Source organism: Callithrix jacchus, chromosome X (genome assembly GCF_049354715.1).
Source record: "Callithrix jacchus isolate 240 chromosome X, calJac240_pri, whole genome shotgun sequence".
Classification (NCBI taxonomy): Eukaryota; Metazoa; Chordata; class Mammalia; order Primates; family Cebidae; genus Callithrix; species Callithrix jacchus.
In genome coordinates this window covers 37,167,233-37,187,213 of record NC_133524.1, presented here as the reverse complement: position 1 = coordinate 37,187,213, position 19,981 = coordinate 37,167,233, and the positions used below count along the sequence as shown (strand labels likewise).

The 19,981-nt window shown below is 34.1% G+C and overlaps 1 protein-coding gene across 1 annotated transcript in view; it reads right to left on the bottom strand.

The window, feature by feature from the left end:
* The window catches only part of CFAP47 (cilia and flagella associated protein 47), a 437,978-nt gene that overhangs the window by 190,963 nt on the left and 227,034 nt on the right, over nucleotides 1-19,981 (bottom strand). Inside the window, exons 35-38 of the mRNA XM_078364097.1 lie at nucleotides 19,548-19,682; nucleotides 16,031-16,146; nucleotides 7,648-7,798; nucleotides 6,475-6,563 (exon numbers count right to left, since the gene is read on the bottom strand). Of these exons, the coding sequence (XP_078220223.1) occupies nucleotides 6,475-6,563; nucleotides 7,648-7,798; nucleotides 16,031-16,146; nucleotides 19,548-19,682 (491 nt within the window). The remainder of the gene's footprint in view (nucleotides 1-6,474; nucleotides 6,564-7,647; nucleotides 7,799-16,030; nucleotides 16,147-19,547; nucleotides 19,683-19,981) is intronic.

Sequence of the window (19,981 nt, the reverse complement as noted above, 5' to 3'; positions counted from 1 at the left end):
CTGGAGAAATTCAAGCGAAAGTGTGCTCTCAGAAACAGTGCCAGTTATGGTGAAATACAATTGGATGGATATTGGTAGATCAACAAAGATACAGGCTAAACTATAGGGCTGTTAATTTGCTGGAGAGAACTGTTAGTTTGCTGAAAGAGACGGCTGGAAGTCCTCCTGGAATCAGGAAAAATCATAACAAAATCAGAAACAATGATTCATAGAACTGTTCTTTCAAAGAGGTCTGAAGTTGACTGAATTAGTTTAAGAGTAACTTATCCACCCCAACCCCATGCAGGGAATTTAACAAATGGGTGTGGGCAGAAAACTCCAGGGAGCCCTGCCAAAATCATTGTAATCCCGGGGTAGTTGTGGGCATACCAAAGGCTGTGGCCTTTGACAAGCAATATCAGAGGTTTAACACTATGTGTATGTAGGTTTTAGCAGGGGGAGATAGACACCACTAAAATAACCCAGCCAGTCAGTAAAAAAATTAGAAGTGCAAATAACCTTAGCAAGCCTGGGGCAGATAGAATCAGTACCTAGAATTGGCATAATATATTTTCCACAATGTCTAGTCTATTTCATAAACATTATGAAACTGCCTGCTTGAGTAACCTAGGTATCAGATTGAACAGAAATCAAATTTAAAATAGCCATTATAAATACCTTCAAAGAACTAAAGGAAACTATAAGGAAGTAAAGGAAAATATGATGACAATGTAGCATCAAATAGAGAACATCAACAGAGATCGAAATTATAAAAAAGAATCAAATGGAACTTTTGGAGATGGAAGCTACACTGAGAGAGATAAAAATTCACTCCAGGGCTTAATAGTAGATTTGACCTGGGGGGAAAAAAACTAACAAGTTTGAAGCTTGGCAGAGATTACACATTCTGAAGAACAGAGGAAAAAAAATTCAAAAAAATAAATAGAATCTGACATATGTATGGTAGGCACACCATTAAGTGCAACATGTAGGCAATGAAATTACCTGAAAAAAAAGGGAGAGAGGAAAAAGAAGAGAAAAAATGTTCAAAAAAATGAAGTTCGTGAGATGAAAGCTGAATCAGGCCACAGAAATTATTCTAGATGGTAGCAGCAATCCATGGGAATAAATGAAGAGAAAAGGAAATGATAAATAGGTTAAAATAGAAAAACTATAGCTATAAACTTGCTGTTTGTTATGGGCTGAATTTTGTCCTCTCAACTTCATATTTTGAAGCCCTAACACCGATATCTCTGAATGTGACTGTATTTGGAGAAAGAGCCTTTAAAAAGACAATTAAGTTAAGGCCCTCAGGGTGGGTCCTAATGTAATCTAAATTATGTCCTTATAAGAAGAAGGAAATTTGAAAACACAAAGAGACACCAGGGATATACATTCACAGAAAAAAAAAGACCAAATGAGAAGGCAACTATCTACAAGCCAAACAGAAAAGCTTCAGAAAAAATAAAAAATGACAGCATTTTAATCTTGGACTTCTAACTGCCAGAACGATGAGAACACAAATTTCTGTAGTTTACCCCATCTGATCTGTGGTATTTTGTTATGGAAACCCTAGTAAACCAACACACTTTCTTTCAGCTTTCTCAAAGTCATACAAATTATATAAAATAATAATTACAGCAATATATTGTTGGGTGTGTAATATTGATGTAATATGTATGACAATAACACCAGGAAAAAGAAGAAAAATGGAATAGAGCTATATAAGAATAACACTTTGTGAATCTTACCGGAATTAACCTAGCATATATCTGAAGCTGATTATGATAAGCAAAAATGTCCATGGTAAACCCTAGTGCAATCATTAAGAAAATAAATCCAAAAACATATTGAAAAAGCCATTTAAAAATTAAAATGCTGCACTAGAAAATATTCACGATTGTCAAAAATAGAAGCCATGGAGAAACAAACAAAAAACATAAAATATAGCAAACGAAATGGAAGTTGGCAAAAGTAAAACCAATTATGTCAATAATAAAAAAATTGTAAATAGATCAACTAATGCAATCAAAAGCAGTGATTAATGTAATATATACATACAATGGAATATTATTCTGACTTAAAAAAGAGGAAGTCTTGGATCTGTAACAATGTAGATGAACCTGGAGGACATTATGCTAAGTGAAGTTCGTCAGTCACGGAATTACAAATATGCATAATTCCACTGATATGAAGTGTTTATACTAGTCAAACTCACAGAAGCTAAGAAGCCCATTGTGACTGACAGTAGCTGTCAGTTTAGGGAAATGGAGAGTTGTTATTCAATGGGCATAAAATTTTAATTATACTATCATATGAAAAAGTTCTAGACATCCACTATAAAATACAGTGCCTACAGTCAACAAAATCATGCACTTCAAATTTTAAGAGGGTAGATATCACACTATATCACACTAAGTGTTTTTACCAAAAAGCAAACAAACAAATCAAAAAAACCCAAGGGACACAGAGAACTTTGAGATGTGTTGGAAATTTCTATTCCTTTGATTATGGTAATGGTATCATGGGTGTTTGCACGTGTCTAAACTCATCAAAATGTACACAGTAAATACCTGACATTCTTTCATCTAAATGTTATCTTAATGAAGCTTTTAAAACAAAACAAAAACCCCAAATCTGACAATATGCTATATACAGAAGATATACTTTAGATTAAAAGATAAAAATAGATTGAAAGTAAAAGGATGAAAAAGTATATATCATACATACAACCACAAGAATGTTGAAGCAGCTGTACTAATACAAGAGATGCTAGAATTTAAAACAAAAATTGTAAATATAGAGACATTTTATATGAACAATCAGGAAGATAAAATTACTATAAATACATATTCAGTGAATTTTAGAGCACCAAGACAGAAAGTAAAACTGACATAAATGAAGGGAGAAATGAACAGATCGACATTAATAGATACTAAATACTGTACTTTTAACTATGAAAAGAAAAATTTAGGCAGAAAATCTACAAGAAAATATAAGTCTTATACAATACTATAAACCAACTAAACTTAAGAGACACCTGTAGAACACTTTACTCAACAACAGCAGACGATATATTCTTCTTATGAGCATTCTGCAGTATGAACCTCGTGATATGCCATAAAACAAACCTTGATAAATTTAAAATGATTTAAATATACAAAGTATGCTCTCTAACTTAAATGGAATAAAATCAGTGACAGAAAAGTTCAAAATTAACAAATATGGGGAAATTAAACAACATACTCCCATATCACTGGTGGATGTGCAAGAAATCAAAAAGAAATTAAAAATAATTTAGGATTTGCCAGGCATGGTGGTTCATACTGTAATCCTAGCACTTTGGGAAGCCCAGGCAGGTGGATCACCTGAGGTCAAGAGTTCAAGACCAGGCTGGCCAATATGGTGAAATCCCATTTCTACTAAAAATACAAAAAAATTGCTGGGTGTGGTGGTGGGTGCCTCTAATCCCAGCTACTCGGGAGGCTGAGGCAGGAGAATTACTTGAACCCAGGAGGCAGAGGTTGCAGTGAGCTAAGATCATGCCATTGCACTCCAGCCTAAGGGACAAGAGCAAAGGTGTGTCTCAAAAATAATAATAATAACAATAATAATAATTATTTAAAATTGATGAAGATAAAAGTAACACATTCCAAAACATATGAGGGGAAGCTCAAGCAGTCTTTAGAGAGAAATATGTAGATATAAATGCCTATATGAAAACAATCTAATCTAATAATATAATCTAATAAAAATATAATCTAATATAAAAATAATCTAAATTTTCACCTTAAGAAGCTAGAAAAAAAGAGACATCTAAACATAAAGCAAATAGAAGGAAATAAGTAATATCCAAAGAAAAGTTAATTCAGAAATAAAACAGAGGATAGAAAAACAATACAGAACACTAAGCAAAGCAGAAGGAATTTTTAAAAAAGATCAATGAAATGACAAATTATTATCTAGACCAATGAAGATTCTAAAAGAAAAGAATTAAATAACTAAAATAAGGGCCGGAAGGAGGTACATCACTATCTACCTTCCAGAAACTGAAAAAGGATTATAAAGGAATACTATGAATGCCTCTGTGCCAAAAATATTTGATAACTTAGAAGAAATGCAGAAATTTCTGGAATAAAATAAACTAGCAACACTTATTTAAGAAGAAACAGAAATTTTGAACAGGTTCATAACAAAGAGATGGAAATGTCATGATATAAACTTCCACAAAGCAAAGCTCAGAACCAGATGGCTTCATCTGTGAATTATATCAAACATTCAAATAATTAATACCAGTCTTTCACAAACTTTTCCAAAAACTAGAATAAAAGGTAACATTTCAGAAATAATTATATAAGACTAATAGTAATCATATAAAAATAGACAAATAACTGAAAAAGGCAATCACACTATTAAATATGATAATTATACAGGCAAAAACCTCAACAAAATACTGTACTAGCAAACTAAATCTTATCAAACATAAAAAATAAAAAATCACATTATAGAGCATAAAATAGTGGTGTCTTGCAAAGAAGAATTTGAGAATCACCAGACTGGGAGCAAGTCATGGGAGTCAACAACCTGGTCAACTAAACCTATCTCTGTTAAATATAGACTGGATTGCTGTATTTGTTTAAAGTACTGTGAAATTTTGATAAAACCTGATGTATTCTTTTCACTTATGCACACAATATTTGGGAATATATCAGGATATTTTTATTTCATTTTAAAGTATGTTTAATATGAGACTGTTAATAATAACCAAGTCAATCATTTATTAAGTGTAATATTAAAAACTGGGTCATCTGTTATATTGGCTATACCTTAAAAATATTTCTATAATAATTAATTGGTCAAATTCCTTTTTATTCAATTTATTTTATCACATTAAAATTTCAAACATAATATATTCCTCTTGCACAATATTAATTTTACACACTTGAGGCTGGTTTTATATTTTTGAGTTAATTCATCTGTTGCCTAAGTTTGAGGGATATATTCATCCAAGGAAGGATGTAGTTAAAATCGCATGATTAACAATTTTGCTTCCTACCAAACCACAAACCCCCACAAGAATTAACCATTTTAATTAAATCTGAGATAAACCACAAAGACATGTTAAAATATTACTGTTATTTGAGAAATATGTATCTGTAATATTCTCCCAATTTCTGGAATATCCACATTTTCTTTCTGCTTTCACACTAGAATGTAAGACTGAATTTGTTTGATCCTGTTTTTCTCCAGAGAACTGCAGTCAGTCATTTGGCCTACTTAAGGGCATACTTTGTTTGTTTTTTGAGACGGAGTCTTGCTCTGTCACCAGGCTGGAGCACGGTAGCACGATCTTAGCTCACTACAACCTCCACCTTCCAGGTTCAAGCAACCCTCCTGCCTCAGCCTCCTGAGTAGCTGGGACTACAGGTGCACAGCAGCATGCCCAGCTAATTTTTTGTATTTTTAGCAGAGATAGGGTTGCATCATGTTGGCCAGGATGGTCTTGATCTCTTGACCTCATGATCTGCCTGCCTCGGCCTCCCAAAGTGTTGGGATTAGAGGTGTGAGCTATTGTGCCCAGCCAAGGGCATACTTTATTCCTGTGTTAGCACACCACATATTCTAAAATTTTGTGTTCCTTATACTCCAATGTATCACTTTAAAAAAATTGCACTAAATCATATTCTCTCTTACATGCATCCGTGAACCATGTATTTACCAATCACTGTTTCAAAACAATATATTTTTTAACAAAATGACCAAAATTATTAGTGAGAAATTACAAAAATCCTAGATATACAATGATTAAAAGAACTGGAAATTATCAAATACTAAAATAATAAGCATATTATAACTTCCAGTTTCAATATAAGTATCATAAGGTTTTGATATCTAAAGCTGGAAAAATCAGAAAAATCAGAGTTCCTAGCTTAATCAGCACAGAAGGTATCATTTTCCATCTTCACCCTCAACGTGGTATACATTTTCAGGAAGCTACTTTTCTATTGTGACGTTAAATAATACTTGAGAATTTTATTGTCTTTTCATCACAAATATGTATTTCTGTTATTGTTATTAAATCTTAAGATGAATGCATGTGCATTGACTATGCAGTGTAAATTGGTTACGATGCTCTAAGTAAAAATGTTTTTCTCTGCTTAAATTAATGTTTCAATTCTAGACATGAACAGAATAAAATTAGAAGTAAAAAGTTTGTTAATTATATATATATATGTGTTTTAATTGAAGGAACACTGAATCTCAACAAACAACTTACAGACAAAACTCATAAATTTAGTGTGATCATTTCAAGAAAATTGATTTACTTTCATTAGTTGTTTTTTTTTCTGATGGTGCTTAGAAGTTCATAGGAATGTGAACACATATAATTTCTGCTCAAAATGGTTCATGTTGAAGAGATGAAGAAAATTACACATGTCTCTTCAAAGTGGAGATAGCTAATTGTAATGAATTTATACCAAAACAATAACTTACCTGAAGTCCCCAGCAGTATGGAAGGGGTTTTTCACATCCACAGTGACTTCCTGCCATTGGTAACATGGGCTTTCACATTTTATAATTTCCTAAAGTAAAAAAGTAAAATCATACTACATACTAATAAAAAATGAGCTTTCTGAATTATAAAATATAAGCTGAAAAATTTATAAACCATCCATTTAATATTACACTGACAAAGCTTCACACTATCAAAAGAAATTCCATGGAGAAAAACTTTCTAGGGATTCTACAGTTTCAGAAAGATTATTTCATTGTTTTATTTTATTTTGCTTTTATTTTCTAATCTGTTTCCTGGTGACTTAAGACCATATGGGGGCATATGGGGAAGTAAACAGTTGCATGAGCTTCAGCTGTCAGATTTTCTATCCCAGAACCACCCATAACTCTTAGCCACATTGTTTCAGAGAATTTGTGTGAGAAGGTTGGGAAAAGCATATGTTCATAAATTCAGGAGGAAATAAGATCACACAAAGGAAGTGACAAATGTCCACTTCCTATTTTGAGCATCACTGTCTCAAAAGGCAATCTGTCCATATGAGCATCTCAATGCCCTCCTCACACAACAGACCACCACTCAACCATCCTACAGTCATTTTCTCTACTTACCATACTTGTGCTGCACACCTGAAATTCTTTATAATCCATTTGGAAATCCGGCAATCTAATAAAATTACTTATTCTTTACCATAGATCCATGGTAGAAATTAATATTTAGAAGAGATAATGGCTACAAAAAGTCAATCATAATAATGTCACAACCATTTTATAAAGATTTAAAAATCTCTCTTCCCCACCCTTTGCTATACACATAGAACTCTGTCTGGAATATCATCAACTCTCAACAAATGCCAGCGTTAGCCTTATCTTTTTAATAGATTTGATCCACAGGACACAAAAGATAAACTGATGAATGTTCCTTCCAGAGTACAGAAAAGTCCTTTTTTACTGCACAAACTATCAACCCTTAGTCCAAGCAAAAGCACAGACACAGCCCAGAACTGCTTTAACTTAAATCACAAGTATCCATGGCACAGGATGACTAAAGAAACAGCTGCCTAAAGATCAAACGTGGAACAATAACCATGCTTTTGATACTCCATGGTCTGATAAGAGAAACAAAGACATATAAAGTACGTAACATTTACTTACAATGGGTTTAAAATTGAGGACTTTGCCTTCAAGAGCAAATGCCACCGTCATTCCTCTTACTACATTCTCGGGTTTTGAAATTAATAGTAGTGAAGCTTCAGCAGGACGAAGAAAACGACTGTTGAATTTCACGGTGATAATAGTTTCATGTCTATTTCGTAAAAGATAAAAGGGAAAACGTTTTAACAAAAAAGACACCTTAAAATCATTTTTTCTTTTTTTTGAGATGGAGTCTCGCTCTGTTGCCCAGGCTGGAGTGCAGTTGTGTGGTCTTGGCTCACTGCAACCTCTGCCTCCCGGGTTTAAGCAATTCTCCTGCCTCAGCCTTCCAAGTAGCTGGGATTACAGGGGCCTGCCACCACACCCAGCTGATTTTTTGTATTTTTAGTAGAGACAGGGTTTCACCATGTGGGCCAGGCTGTTCTCAAACTCCTGACCTCATGATCCACCTGCCTCAGCCTTCCAAAGCGCTGGGATTACAGGCGTGAGCCACCACGCCCAGCCCACACAAGCATTTGTTTAATGTAGATCATGTATCTAGTGCCTACATCCCTCTGCAAGGTACTCACTTCAGCTGCAATTCTCAAGAAGCCTACAATCTAGTTATTGCCATCAGTTAAGCTGTCTTAATATATTTTGTAAAATCTGAAGTTACCTTTCAAATATATAATCTCTCAAATAAAGGATTTTCTAACAGTATGTTACAGGAAACCATATTCAATTTATATCCAAATGTTGATGGGAAGCTACTGAAATATTTTAAGCAGAAGAGTAGTAGGTTTAAATTTCTGTTAAAAATTACCTGGCATTGTAATATAGAAGATAGAGTTCACACAAGATTTTTAGGAGTCTATAGTGGCAGTCTAGTATAAAGATGATGTTACATTAAATTAGGGTGGAATATGTGAAGCAAGGAAAAGTATACAAGGTTTATGATACAATTGGTAAAATCAATAGGATTTGGTAATGGATTGGCTCTCCATGGAAGGTGATGAAAAGAGAAGCATTCAAGAATGACCATCATCTAAATAACATGCACTTAATGAAGGATTTTATGAACTTATACTTAAGTCTTATGAAATACATTTCAAAACAGAGTATCCTTTTTATGAGGTAAATAGCTGGTTCCATGAACAGCCTTCTCTTAAGTAGAGGTAATTATTTTTTAAATTTTGTAGTTACATTGAAGCATGTAAATGACCAGTATTCTTTTCTGAATTTGTTAGAAACTTCAGAAGCAAATGTGTAGTCTACTTCAAGTATGCTTCCTAAGTCTCCAGGCATTTCCATCATAACTATAGGCTTCATTTTAATTATCTGACCTTTTATTTTCCTTTTGCTCCAATTGCCTATCCCTGATTTAAAAAAAAAAAAAAAAAAAAAAAAAACCTCCTTGATATTACATATACATTGGAAGCTACTTCAATTTAGCCTTTGGAATAGATGGAGAATAAATATGCAATACATCAATGTCAGTGCACATATGGCTCAATTAAAAGAATGAGGGAAAAAAAGAATGGTTTGCTAAATTTATACTTTCACTTTTATGACAGTAACTCTATGGTTATAGCTAAATTTAGTCATAAAGTTAGATGAAGAAATAAATATCTTTGTTTATATGCTGGTGTAGCTGTTTAACATTTTCTATATAAATAATATGTCAGAGAATTTAAATCCATAGCTGGCGGAAACAGACATTATTAACTGTGATCTAGACAGTATCTAACAAATAATGTGGTACACATAAATAGATAATTATATAATATCTGATAATGATAAAATTACTCATTTTTTGTTTAGGAAAACAAAATATTTTCTGAGTCATATTTTTAAAAACCAAATGCTATGAAATTATTTAGCCTAGCTAAAGAGAGCCACCTAAAATAATTTTATTTCAAGCCTATAAAATAAAACGCATTTAGATAAATGAGTAGCTGTTTTCTATATGTTTTCAGAATTAAGCACTGCTTCTTCTTGGAACCCTTTCTGAGTCTCCTCAAGAGTAGGTAGGCACTTCTTTTTCAATTTTCATCTAGTTCTATACACAAATAATAAATCAAATAGTTGTTGAATTATAGCTTCATTATATATTTGCTTGTTTGGCATTCTGATAGATTGTAAGCATTTGTGAGTAGTGTTGACATATTTTAATTTGCAAGTCACCAGTACTCCAAATTGAGGCAGTCATTCTTACTAATTGCTTCCTACGCATTCCAGTTATGGTACGAGGTGTTTTGCCTAAATAATCATGTTTATCACTGACAACACTGTGGGTAAATGGTCTTATCTACATTTTTCAAATAAAGAAACTGAGGCTGGATCATAGAGCCTGTACACGTCAAGATTGAAATAGAACATTTAATTGTTAAATGATATGGGGGAGTTCTAAACCACAATGGCATCTGAAACCCAGATTCATTATTTCTTTTCCTAAGAAAAATCTCATTAAATAAAGAGATTTTCAAAACACAGCTAGTTAGAGGAAACCATCACTAAATGAAGAGCAAGATGGGGTTCAGACAACCCTACTTCCTTCTATGCCGTTGTAGAATGCCAGACAATTGGGCATAAAAGCAGAATGTTTTTTCACCCTAATGTGAAGCCTACCAATTGACATACCTGTGCACATACAATATAGAAATTTACTTTTCTATTGCCATGTTATTACATATGATGAATAACCAAGTGTCAGGAGACATTAGAGCTAATCTTTCATCAGGGAACACTGAGAACAAGGTAAACAAACAAAGCAACTGACCTTAGAGAAACTTCAGGTAGAGATGAGAACTGAAAAGTCAGAGATAATTATGAAGATATGGTACCTTGGTTTAAGAACAGCATGTCATGAGATAGAAATAGCCAGAGAACAGGTGCCCTTAGCAATTTAAAGCTATATATATATTTATAAACCAGAACTCAAACCCTTGCCAGACACTGAATCTGCTAGCACCTTGATCTCTTGGACTTCCCAGACTCCGGAACTGTGAGAAATAAATTGCTGTTGTATGTAAGTTACCTATTTTACGATATATTTTCATAGTGGCCTTAATGGACTAAGAAGGAAAGTTGAAAATTAGTATTAAGAAGTGAGTGGGGGTGCTGCTGTAACAAATACCTAAATTGTCAAAGTGGCTTTGGATTTGGGTAATTGGCAGGGGCTGGAAGACTTATGAGGTGGATGACTTTTTTAAAAAGCCAACATTACTATATAAAGGCCATAAAAGGTGATTCTGGTGAAGGCTCAAAAGAATAAAGCTGGAGAGAAAGCTCTAACATTCTTACAAATTACTTAAAAGGTCATGAAAAGAATGCTGGTAGAAGTATGAACAGTAAAGGTCATCCTGATGAGGTCTCAGATGGTAATGAGGAGCGTGTTATTGGAAAACAGAGGACGAAAACCTGTGTTAAAAAGTAGCAAAGAATTTGGCTGAATAGTGTTTGCATTTCCTGGAAGATAGAACTTGTGAGTGATTACATAGAATATCTGGCTAAATAATTTTCCAAGAAAGTGTTAAAGGTGTGGATTGGCTTCTATTGAATGCTTACAGTAAAATGAAAGAAGAAAAAAATGATTTTAGAAACATAATTTTTAACCAAGAGGGAAGCAGAACTGAAAAATTTGGAAAATTCTTAGCCTATTCACATTGATAAGAATGAGAAAACAAACACGTCTGGGGGAGAACAAGGGTGTGGGCCAGAACTGTTTGAGAAGTAGATTACTATGGACCAGGAACCACCATGAAAGCCAGATGCTATTCATTAAAACAATGGAGAATTACCCAAAAACATTTCAGAGATTATCCATGCTTCCTCTCCCATCACAGGCCCAGAATGTCAGGGCCTGAGAGACAGAATAATTTTAAGAAGGGAGTATGAACAGTTATGAGACTCTGGCGTTTGCTGCCCAGCAATGCCTCAAGGCTCTACTGTCCACATTCCAGTATCATGCCCCTTGGCTGCCCCAGGTGCTTCTTCAGCAGACCCAGATGTGGCTTGGAATGTGGTAGCTGCCCATCTGATGGGCATAGGCAATAAATTAGGGAGGCATCCATGTAGTACCATTTCTACTGGTGCAGAAACCACAGAAAGCGCACGCCTCCAACTATATTTCAAAGCGTAAACTGGAGAGTCTTGGGGTCCAGTTAGAGAAATGCCATAGGGAAGGGCCACTGCAGAGTTCCCACTAAGACAATGACCAGTAGAGCTTTGGAAGCAGGTGTCCCTGAAGACCTCACACCAGTAGAAACATAGGAGCAAGATTCCAGCTCAGGGTAACCACAAACACAAGACCCAGGCACAGAATGGCCACAGAAATGGGGCTACTGCAGAGAACTGGCATGTTCCTAAACAAAGAGCTGTGGTGGGCACTGGGCTGTCTCAAAGCCACTGGAAGCAGGACCACCACTTCAGTGGTACTGGAGAACAGTTTCAAGTCAAAGAAGATTATTCTGGTGCCATAAGATTTAATGTTATTTGTCCTGTTTAGTTTTGGTCACACTTGGGACCTGTTACCGCTTTCTTCTTTCCTATTTCCCCCTTTTTGAATAGAAATGTCCACCCCGTGCCTGTTCCATCATTGTATTTTGGAAGCATATAACTTATTTTACTTCACAGAATCACAACTGGAAAACAATTTGCCTCAGGAAGAATAATACTTTAAGTCTCACCCATTTCAGGGGAGATGTTAATCAAAGGGTACAAACATGAAGATATAACTTGAATAAGTTCTGGAGACCCAGTTTACATCAAAGTGACTATAACTAATAATAATGTATTTTATACTTGACATGTGTTAAGAAAGTGTATCTTACGTATTCTCACAAGACACAGACAAAAAGCAACCTTTTGTGGTAATGAATATGTCAATACTTTGATTGCCATAATCATTTCACAATGTATATGTATACTAAAACATCATACTGTATACTTCGAATATATATAATTTTTATATATCAATTTACCTCAATAAAGATTAAAAAAAAGAGAGAGAAGAAAACCTAATCACCATTGCAATGGTATTAGGAGGTGGGGACTTTGGGGAGTGATTAGATCATGAGAGCAGAGCTCTCATTAATTGGATTAGTACACTTACAAAAGAAGCCCCACAGAGCTACGATGATCCTACCACCAGGTGAGGACACAGAAAGAAAGTACCATCTCTGAACTAGAAGCAAGCTTTCACAAGACACTAAATTAATCTGTGGGTGCTTTGATCTTGAGCTTCTCAGCCTCAAGAACTGTGAAAAATACATTTCTGTTGTTTATAAGCTGCCTAGTTTATGGTATTTTGTTATAGCAGCCCAAACAGACTAAGACACAATTATATCACAGATCATCAGGATTGCTTAGAAATAGTCAAAGCAATATTATATTGAATGCAAAGGGCTTTGTTGAATGTGACACACAGACAGACACACACAGATACATATGCAGGAGATGTGTGCATGTGTCAGTTTAATAAGAGTGCCAGCTTTGAATTTATATTGACTGGTTTTGAATCTCTACTTTGGCATTTAATAGCAGAACATTGGGTAATTTAATGTCTCTGCGTCCAATATCTTCTTTTGTAATATGAGGACACTAATAGGGTATTAGGTAGATTAAATATGAAGTGCATACTATATAGATATTGACATATGAAACATAAAGTTCATATGATATTTTATATAGAAAATGTTTAACAAATATTATGTTAAATAATATATGCATATATTATATAAATAAGTATATTATGCAAATACATATTTGTAAACACAAACATACACATTTGTATTTACATAAATATGCATATATTATTTAAATATATTTAAATTATGTGACTACGTAATATATGCATATGTTATAATAAACCCACATGTGCCTATAAAAAGACTGGAAAGAAATGAGCTAACAAACTGTGTTTGACATAATTTTAGGTGATTTTTGTTATACTGTTTATTTTTCTATAACTCAAATTTTCTATAGTGCACAGGTTTACATTGATAATAAAAATAACTAATGTGAATTTTGTTAACAGGAAAAGTAACCTTAAACTAAACTGTCAGAGGTTTATTGTGTTTTTTCTGTGCTTTCTTTGTTGTCATCGTTGTTGTTGTTTTCTGAGACAGTTTTGCTCTTTTTGCCCAGGCTGGAGTGCAGTGGTACAATCTCAGCTCGTTGCACCCTCCGCCTCATGGGTTCAAGCGATTCTCCTGCCTCAGCCTACCAAGTAGCTGGGATTACAGGCATGTGCCACCATGCCCGGCTAATTTTGTATTTTTATTAGAGGTGTGGTTTCTCCATGTTGGTCAGGCTAGTCTCGAACTCCTGCCCTCAGCTAATCCACCCACCTCGGCCTCCCAAATTGCTGGGATTATAGGCCTGAGCCACTTTGCCTGGCCTATTGTGGTTATTAGAAAGAATTTCCACATAGTGAAAGCTTTGAAATGCTGGAATAAGCTATTAGGTTTGTGAGTAGAAAAAATACAAGAGAAACTTCATACTCTTCACTTGTATCACTCTACTGGAAGAGTGAAGTATAGATCTCAAGTTTAAAACCTTTGAAAACAAAGTAAATGGTTATGTGACAATGTCTCAATGAACTTGTATTATTACAGTTATGTCTTATAAAAGACATATAAGAAATGTAAGTATTTTACTGTGGTCTTGGAAAATGGGTAGGTTATTTTTATTATACAAGGAATTTTATTCTAATATTTTATTTATAATAAAGAAGCAGGCAAGTATAGATTTTTTTCCTCAGGTGTAGTTTAGGTTGAATATAATATCAAACATAAATATTAAGATCTTTTTATACTCCTTTAGCATGGAGTAATAACTGAAGAAAACTAACATAGGCTAATGGCATACAACAAGGGTGCTGTTGAATATGGGTTACAGGATATTTTAAGTACAATTTAAAAAGGTCCAATTTCTTTTATTATTTCTGTGTTTGATATACTAGTACAGAAATAAAGACTCCAGCTTGAAAAGTTACTGAGTTTAATTTATAGTTAAAATCCAAAGGGATAATCGAGCAATACAACTTTAATAGTCATCTATCACATAACATTGGGGAAAGATAATTGAATGCAAAGGCAATAACTAAAATTCAGGACTAGTTAAAGTTCATTAGCAGTTATCAAATTTGTCAACTGCTGTGGTACTGACACAGCTGTTCTCATATCATCTTTGTATTATTTAATAAACAAGAGTATTTCTGTCATTAGCATATGTTGGTGTATCCAACATGATTTGTTGATCTGGGAAGACTCACATTATGCTCAGATTCAATTTTTCAAAACTATTCTTTGGTGGTTTCAATTATACTTTATTTTTGTGAGTGGGACAGTAGTAGAAACATTAAATAAGTATGATAACATCATTAGATAAAAATGATACTTTATATAACATTATCACAATTTGGGAGTATATTTACATGCATATATATCATCTATCTGTCTATCCATCATTTACACACAGGTACACAATGACTATGAGGTCACAGAGAAAAATGACAACATTGGGACTGCACTGAGGTAGGATTATCAAGCTTTTAATTTCCTGTTCTTTATACTTTCATAGTCTCTAAATTTCCTATAATGAGTACACACTGCTTTTACAATCAGTAAAAAACTATACATAACATATATATAGTTCAGGCACAGTGGCTCACCCCTGTAATCCCAGCAGTTTGTGAGGTGGAGGTGAGGGGATCACATGAGGTCAGGAGTTCGAGATCAGCCTGGCCAACATGGTGAAACCCCGTCTCTAGAAAAAATACAAAAATTAGCCAGGCGTGGTGGCAGGTGCCTGTAATCCCAGCTACTCAGGAGGCTGAGTCAGGAGAATTCCTTGATCCAGGAGGCAGAAGTTGCAGTGAGCTGAGATCGTGCCACTGCGCTCCAGCCTGGGCAACAGAGTGAAACTCAGTCTCAATAAATAAATAAATAAATCTCTCTCTCTCCCTCTCTCTCTCTCTCTCTCTCTCTCTGTGTGTGTGTGTGTGTGTGTGTGTGTGTGTGTGTGTATACACACACACACACATACATATATCTAAATTATATACGGACATAATTTTAGAATGTACTAGTTTCAGTTTCCTGCAGGAATTAGAATGGCAGTATACAACAAACCAATTTATAGTCTTATTTCTATGACCCATATGCATGAAAAACAAAATTAAATGCATACATAAAAAAAGCAGTTCTATGTTGTTAGAACTGTTTCGACAAATTTGGTGAGGAATTGTAGAAACATATGAATATTTGTGTGATTGTGAGTGACAACCTTTTCATTAACTATCTATCAATAGTAAAAATCAAAGTCGCATTTTATAATTATAACACATTAAATCTTTGGGGTTGATATGTCTGATAATGTAAAAATTAAAAAAAATACTTACTTTGGAAGAATTGTTACAACATTCTCTTTCTGGCAGAGGGAAAAGTCAGCAGCATCTCGTCCAACAATTCTAGCATTATACACTAAGTTTTCAGAGCTTGGATTTGTCAGTAGAATCTATGTAGACGTAGAAGAGGATATAAGCATGATTATAAAATTAAAAATTATGCAACTATATAATTTCTTATTTTTATCAAAGACATCAATACATTTTAGTCATATAGTTACTCCTAATCTAAACCAACTGGGAAAAGCCCAGAATTTATTTGTATTTTAAAATAACTACACACACAAACACACACACACACACGCACTCACACACAGTTTAGCTGAAGTGGGCAGAGAGGAGCTTTCAACAAAGGGAATTACAAATGCAAAAGCATCTTATCATCAGTGACTTGAAGACCAAAATTTGCAGCTTGGATTTTATATTTATCGCAAAGGAAAACCATTGGGGACTTTTAAAAAGGGAACTTACATATCCAATTTACAGAAATGATACTCTGGCTGCTCAGTGCAGAAAGTATTATAAGGAGTATAGATTTAAAAACAGTTTCAGGCTGAATACAATGCTGGCCTAGTCTAGAGGTGGTAGTTCAACAAATGGTTGGCTGTCTCTTTCCTTCTTATCCAGACACATGGGGAGCATTAAAAAATGAGTTGCTTTATTACAAAAGAGTACTTCTTGAAAATGTTAGCACACAACGTGTTTATGTAAAATATAATGGAGATTCAAAAAACAATCCTTAGGAAGACTGGCAAAGATTTTCTTCTCAACCACACTCTAGTAAGGTTTGTCTGAGCTATTTTTTAACTAGGCCTTACCTTTGGGCATGTCCTCAAGAGCCCAGTTTTGGTAAGAATCCTGCTAAATCAGTTTAGCCAGAATTCCGCACCTTCAGTATCCAATCACCCTTGATATCTAACCAAATTCCTCATTTCCTGCCATTGCTCAGGTGATATATGATCACCCTGGCCTTCCTTTTAGCAAAAATCTTATTTTGGTTTAGTCAGAATCCCCCCTTACACATATGTTTCCTCTTAGTTATTTCCCGCCCACTGACCTCCATTCTGCTCCTTGGCTATAAATTCCTACTTTTCCTTATTTTACTTCAAGTTGAGCTCAATCTCTCTCCTCTACTGCAAAACTGCTTTGCAGTGGTCCCTATACCTATCATAATAGTCCTGAATAAAGTCTGCCTTACCGTTTTAACAAGTGTCATGAATATTTTTTTCTTTAATAAGATGCCAAGGTATCACCAAAAGTTCTGACCCAGAGAATGGTGAAGATGGAGAAAAGGATAATTGGTCAAATTAGAGTGAATAAAAGGTGACTACAAATCATGAAGTTCAGGACCTATAGTGACAGATAGTCCAAGAGTGAAAAAGTAGCAGTAGGTATGGTTATAGTGAGTCATAAGGAATACGGTGAAAATCTGGTAAAAATTAATTACTTTCCTAGTTCAGTGGGAACTTTGGTAACCAACAGAATAAGTATGTTGTTCCTAAAGAGTTTTCAATGTTAGTTTCTTTAAGGATTCGGAGGCCTCATGTTCTCAAATACTTAAAGACATCAATTATGGGGGCAAGACCCCCACTGTAGTGTGGTATTCCACTATAGTGTGGTAATCTTTTTGTATGTTTATACATACATACAAAGGTATTGCTTTCAAATAATCATTAACAGACCAAGTGATTTTAAAACCTAGAGAGCTAATTCGTACTGTTTTGGAAGGAAATGTTGAAAATTATAGATTTGTTGTGAACTGTTTAGATCATAAGGAAACCATTCATTCTCAGTATATCACACATATCATACATATGACACAACGGTATTGAACTCATCTGTGGTCAGATAGTCATACCACCCAACTCCAGGATTTCATGTAGGGGAGATGAGGAGTAGATAGGAAGAAGAGATAGCTATTTAAGGAAACAAAAGAAAGTTTTAAAGTCTCCATTCCTTTTTTGCAATGACAGACATTATTGTGCTTGTCTGTAAATTTTGTTCCAAAAAGAATAACAAAATCCAACTGCTTTTGAATGTCTCAGAAAATCACTGTACTCTATCTTTTTTCATTGACCACTACTTTATTGTACTGGTTCTGGCATTCTATGTTTCTATTATTTGCCCATAGGTATAGAAATACTTTTTCAATTCTAGTAGCCATTTCTGGAGATTTTTCTATATTCTGTAACGTTGACAGGGTTGGTAAGAATGACTTTCTCTGACTTAGGTACTGCTATTCTAGTGTTGATTCACAGGAGCAAAATACATAAAAGATTATTAGCAATTTCCAAATCATTAATTTTCTTAAAAGTTAAAATCAAAGCTTGTTATAATTTATCTTACATATAATATATATGTATATATTATTTCATCTTTCAAAAACTTTTCTTACATTGTGAAAAATAATAGGTATATTTGTATAATTTTATCTATAATCTTAGGCATGAAGATTGTATCTAGTAAAGGAATAAAATGAGAAAATAAATCATGTTCTATATAAACATGATTTAATTTGGTTTTAACATCATAATTTAAATTTATTTTTAAACATTAGCTAGTATTAACTACTTAAAAACATTGATAACCATTGAGATGAAGAAATATAATCATGTGGACAGAATTCAACAACTGGTAATAATAGTTAACAGTAATAAATAATACTTAATCAAATTTACACTTCTGTCTCTTGCAGTCCTAAGCAAAAACCTTTTAACTCTTCTGAAATGTTATTTCAAAGTCAAATTTCAATATAATTATAGTTCAAGGCTATTTTTCAAAAGCCCTTGAATAGCATTATAATTAGCAAATTATCATAGTAAATACTGAATTCCATGGAGTTTTATATCTTTTTCTGACAAAAAAGAAAAGAATCAAAATAAATAAAAGAGATTGAATCTCAGTATTTATTAACACAAACCTAGAATAGGAGGCTGTCTTTTCACTAGATTCAGCCCTCTACATTTTGAGATAAGAACTTGAGTGTTTTTTTTTAAACTAAATCCTTATCAACTGATGCTCACACCATCACGTAGGCTACACAGTTACCTTCTCAAAGAAGTTACAATTACAGATCAAAGATCACCACAGAATATCTTTTGAAGACCACATATGGCTAAGTTTTGCATCAAAAATATAAAATTATCCTCCTTCCCAGTTACATATGGAAAGAGACACATATAACAGCCTGAGAAAAGGAATATACATGAATCTTATCAAAGCAGTAAGTTAACTTGTATACAGAATAATATTATTTTATATTAAACCAAAATGAGTAAAAAAAGAGTCATCATTTCATTGCAAGTAGTGATTACTATTAAGCAAAATTTGCCCCTTTCACTCATCTAGACATTTGGCTTAGAAGAAGCAACATTTGATAAGCCTTATTCACTTTTAATAAAATTATGTCATATAGATGCTTGCTGTTAATTTTGGGTTGGAAAAGAAATAACTAAAATCTCTTTTTATTGTGTAACACCTTGTTCATTTTGACCCCAAAAATTATCCTTACCTCATTCAGCATTGTGTCATGTAGAGTACATTCAAAGAGCACCACTGTCTCAGGGAGGTATGTAGGGAGTCTCTCATACATGTAGACACAAAGCATGAGCATTAGGACTGGATTTGGGTCACAGATGTCTATGGCCTAGTTTCAAAGAAGATAAAGTGAAATTAGAGGAGACATTAGCTAGAGCTCTGCATAGGTACAGAATCAATAGGATATATATCTGTATATACACATACATACATATATGACAGGGAATTTATTAAGAAGAATTGGCTCAACAATCACAAAGGTGAAGTCACACAGGGTCTCTGAAGGAAGCCAGCAGCATGGCTTAGGCCAAGTCCAAAAGCCCCCAAACCAGGGAAGCTACAGTGCAGGCCCCATTCTGAGGCTGAAGGCCTGAAAGCCCAAAGGAGGCTGCTGGGTGTGAGTACTAG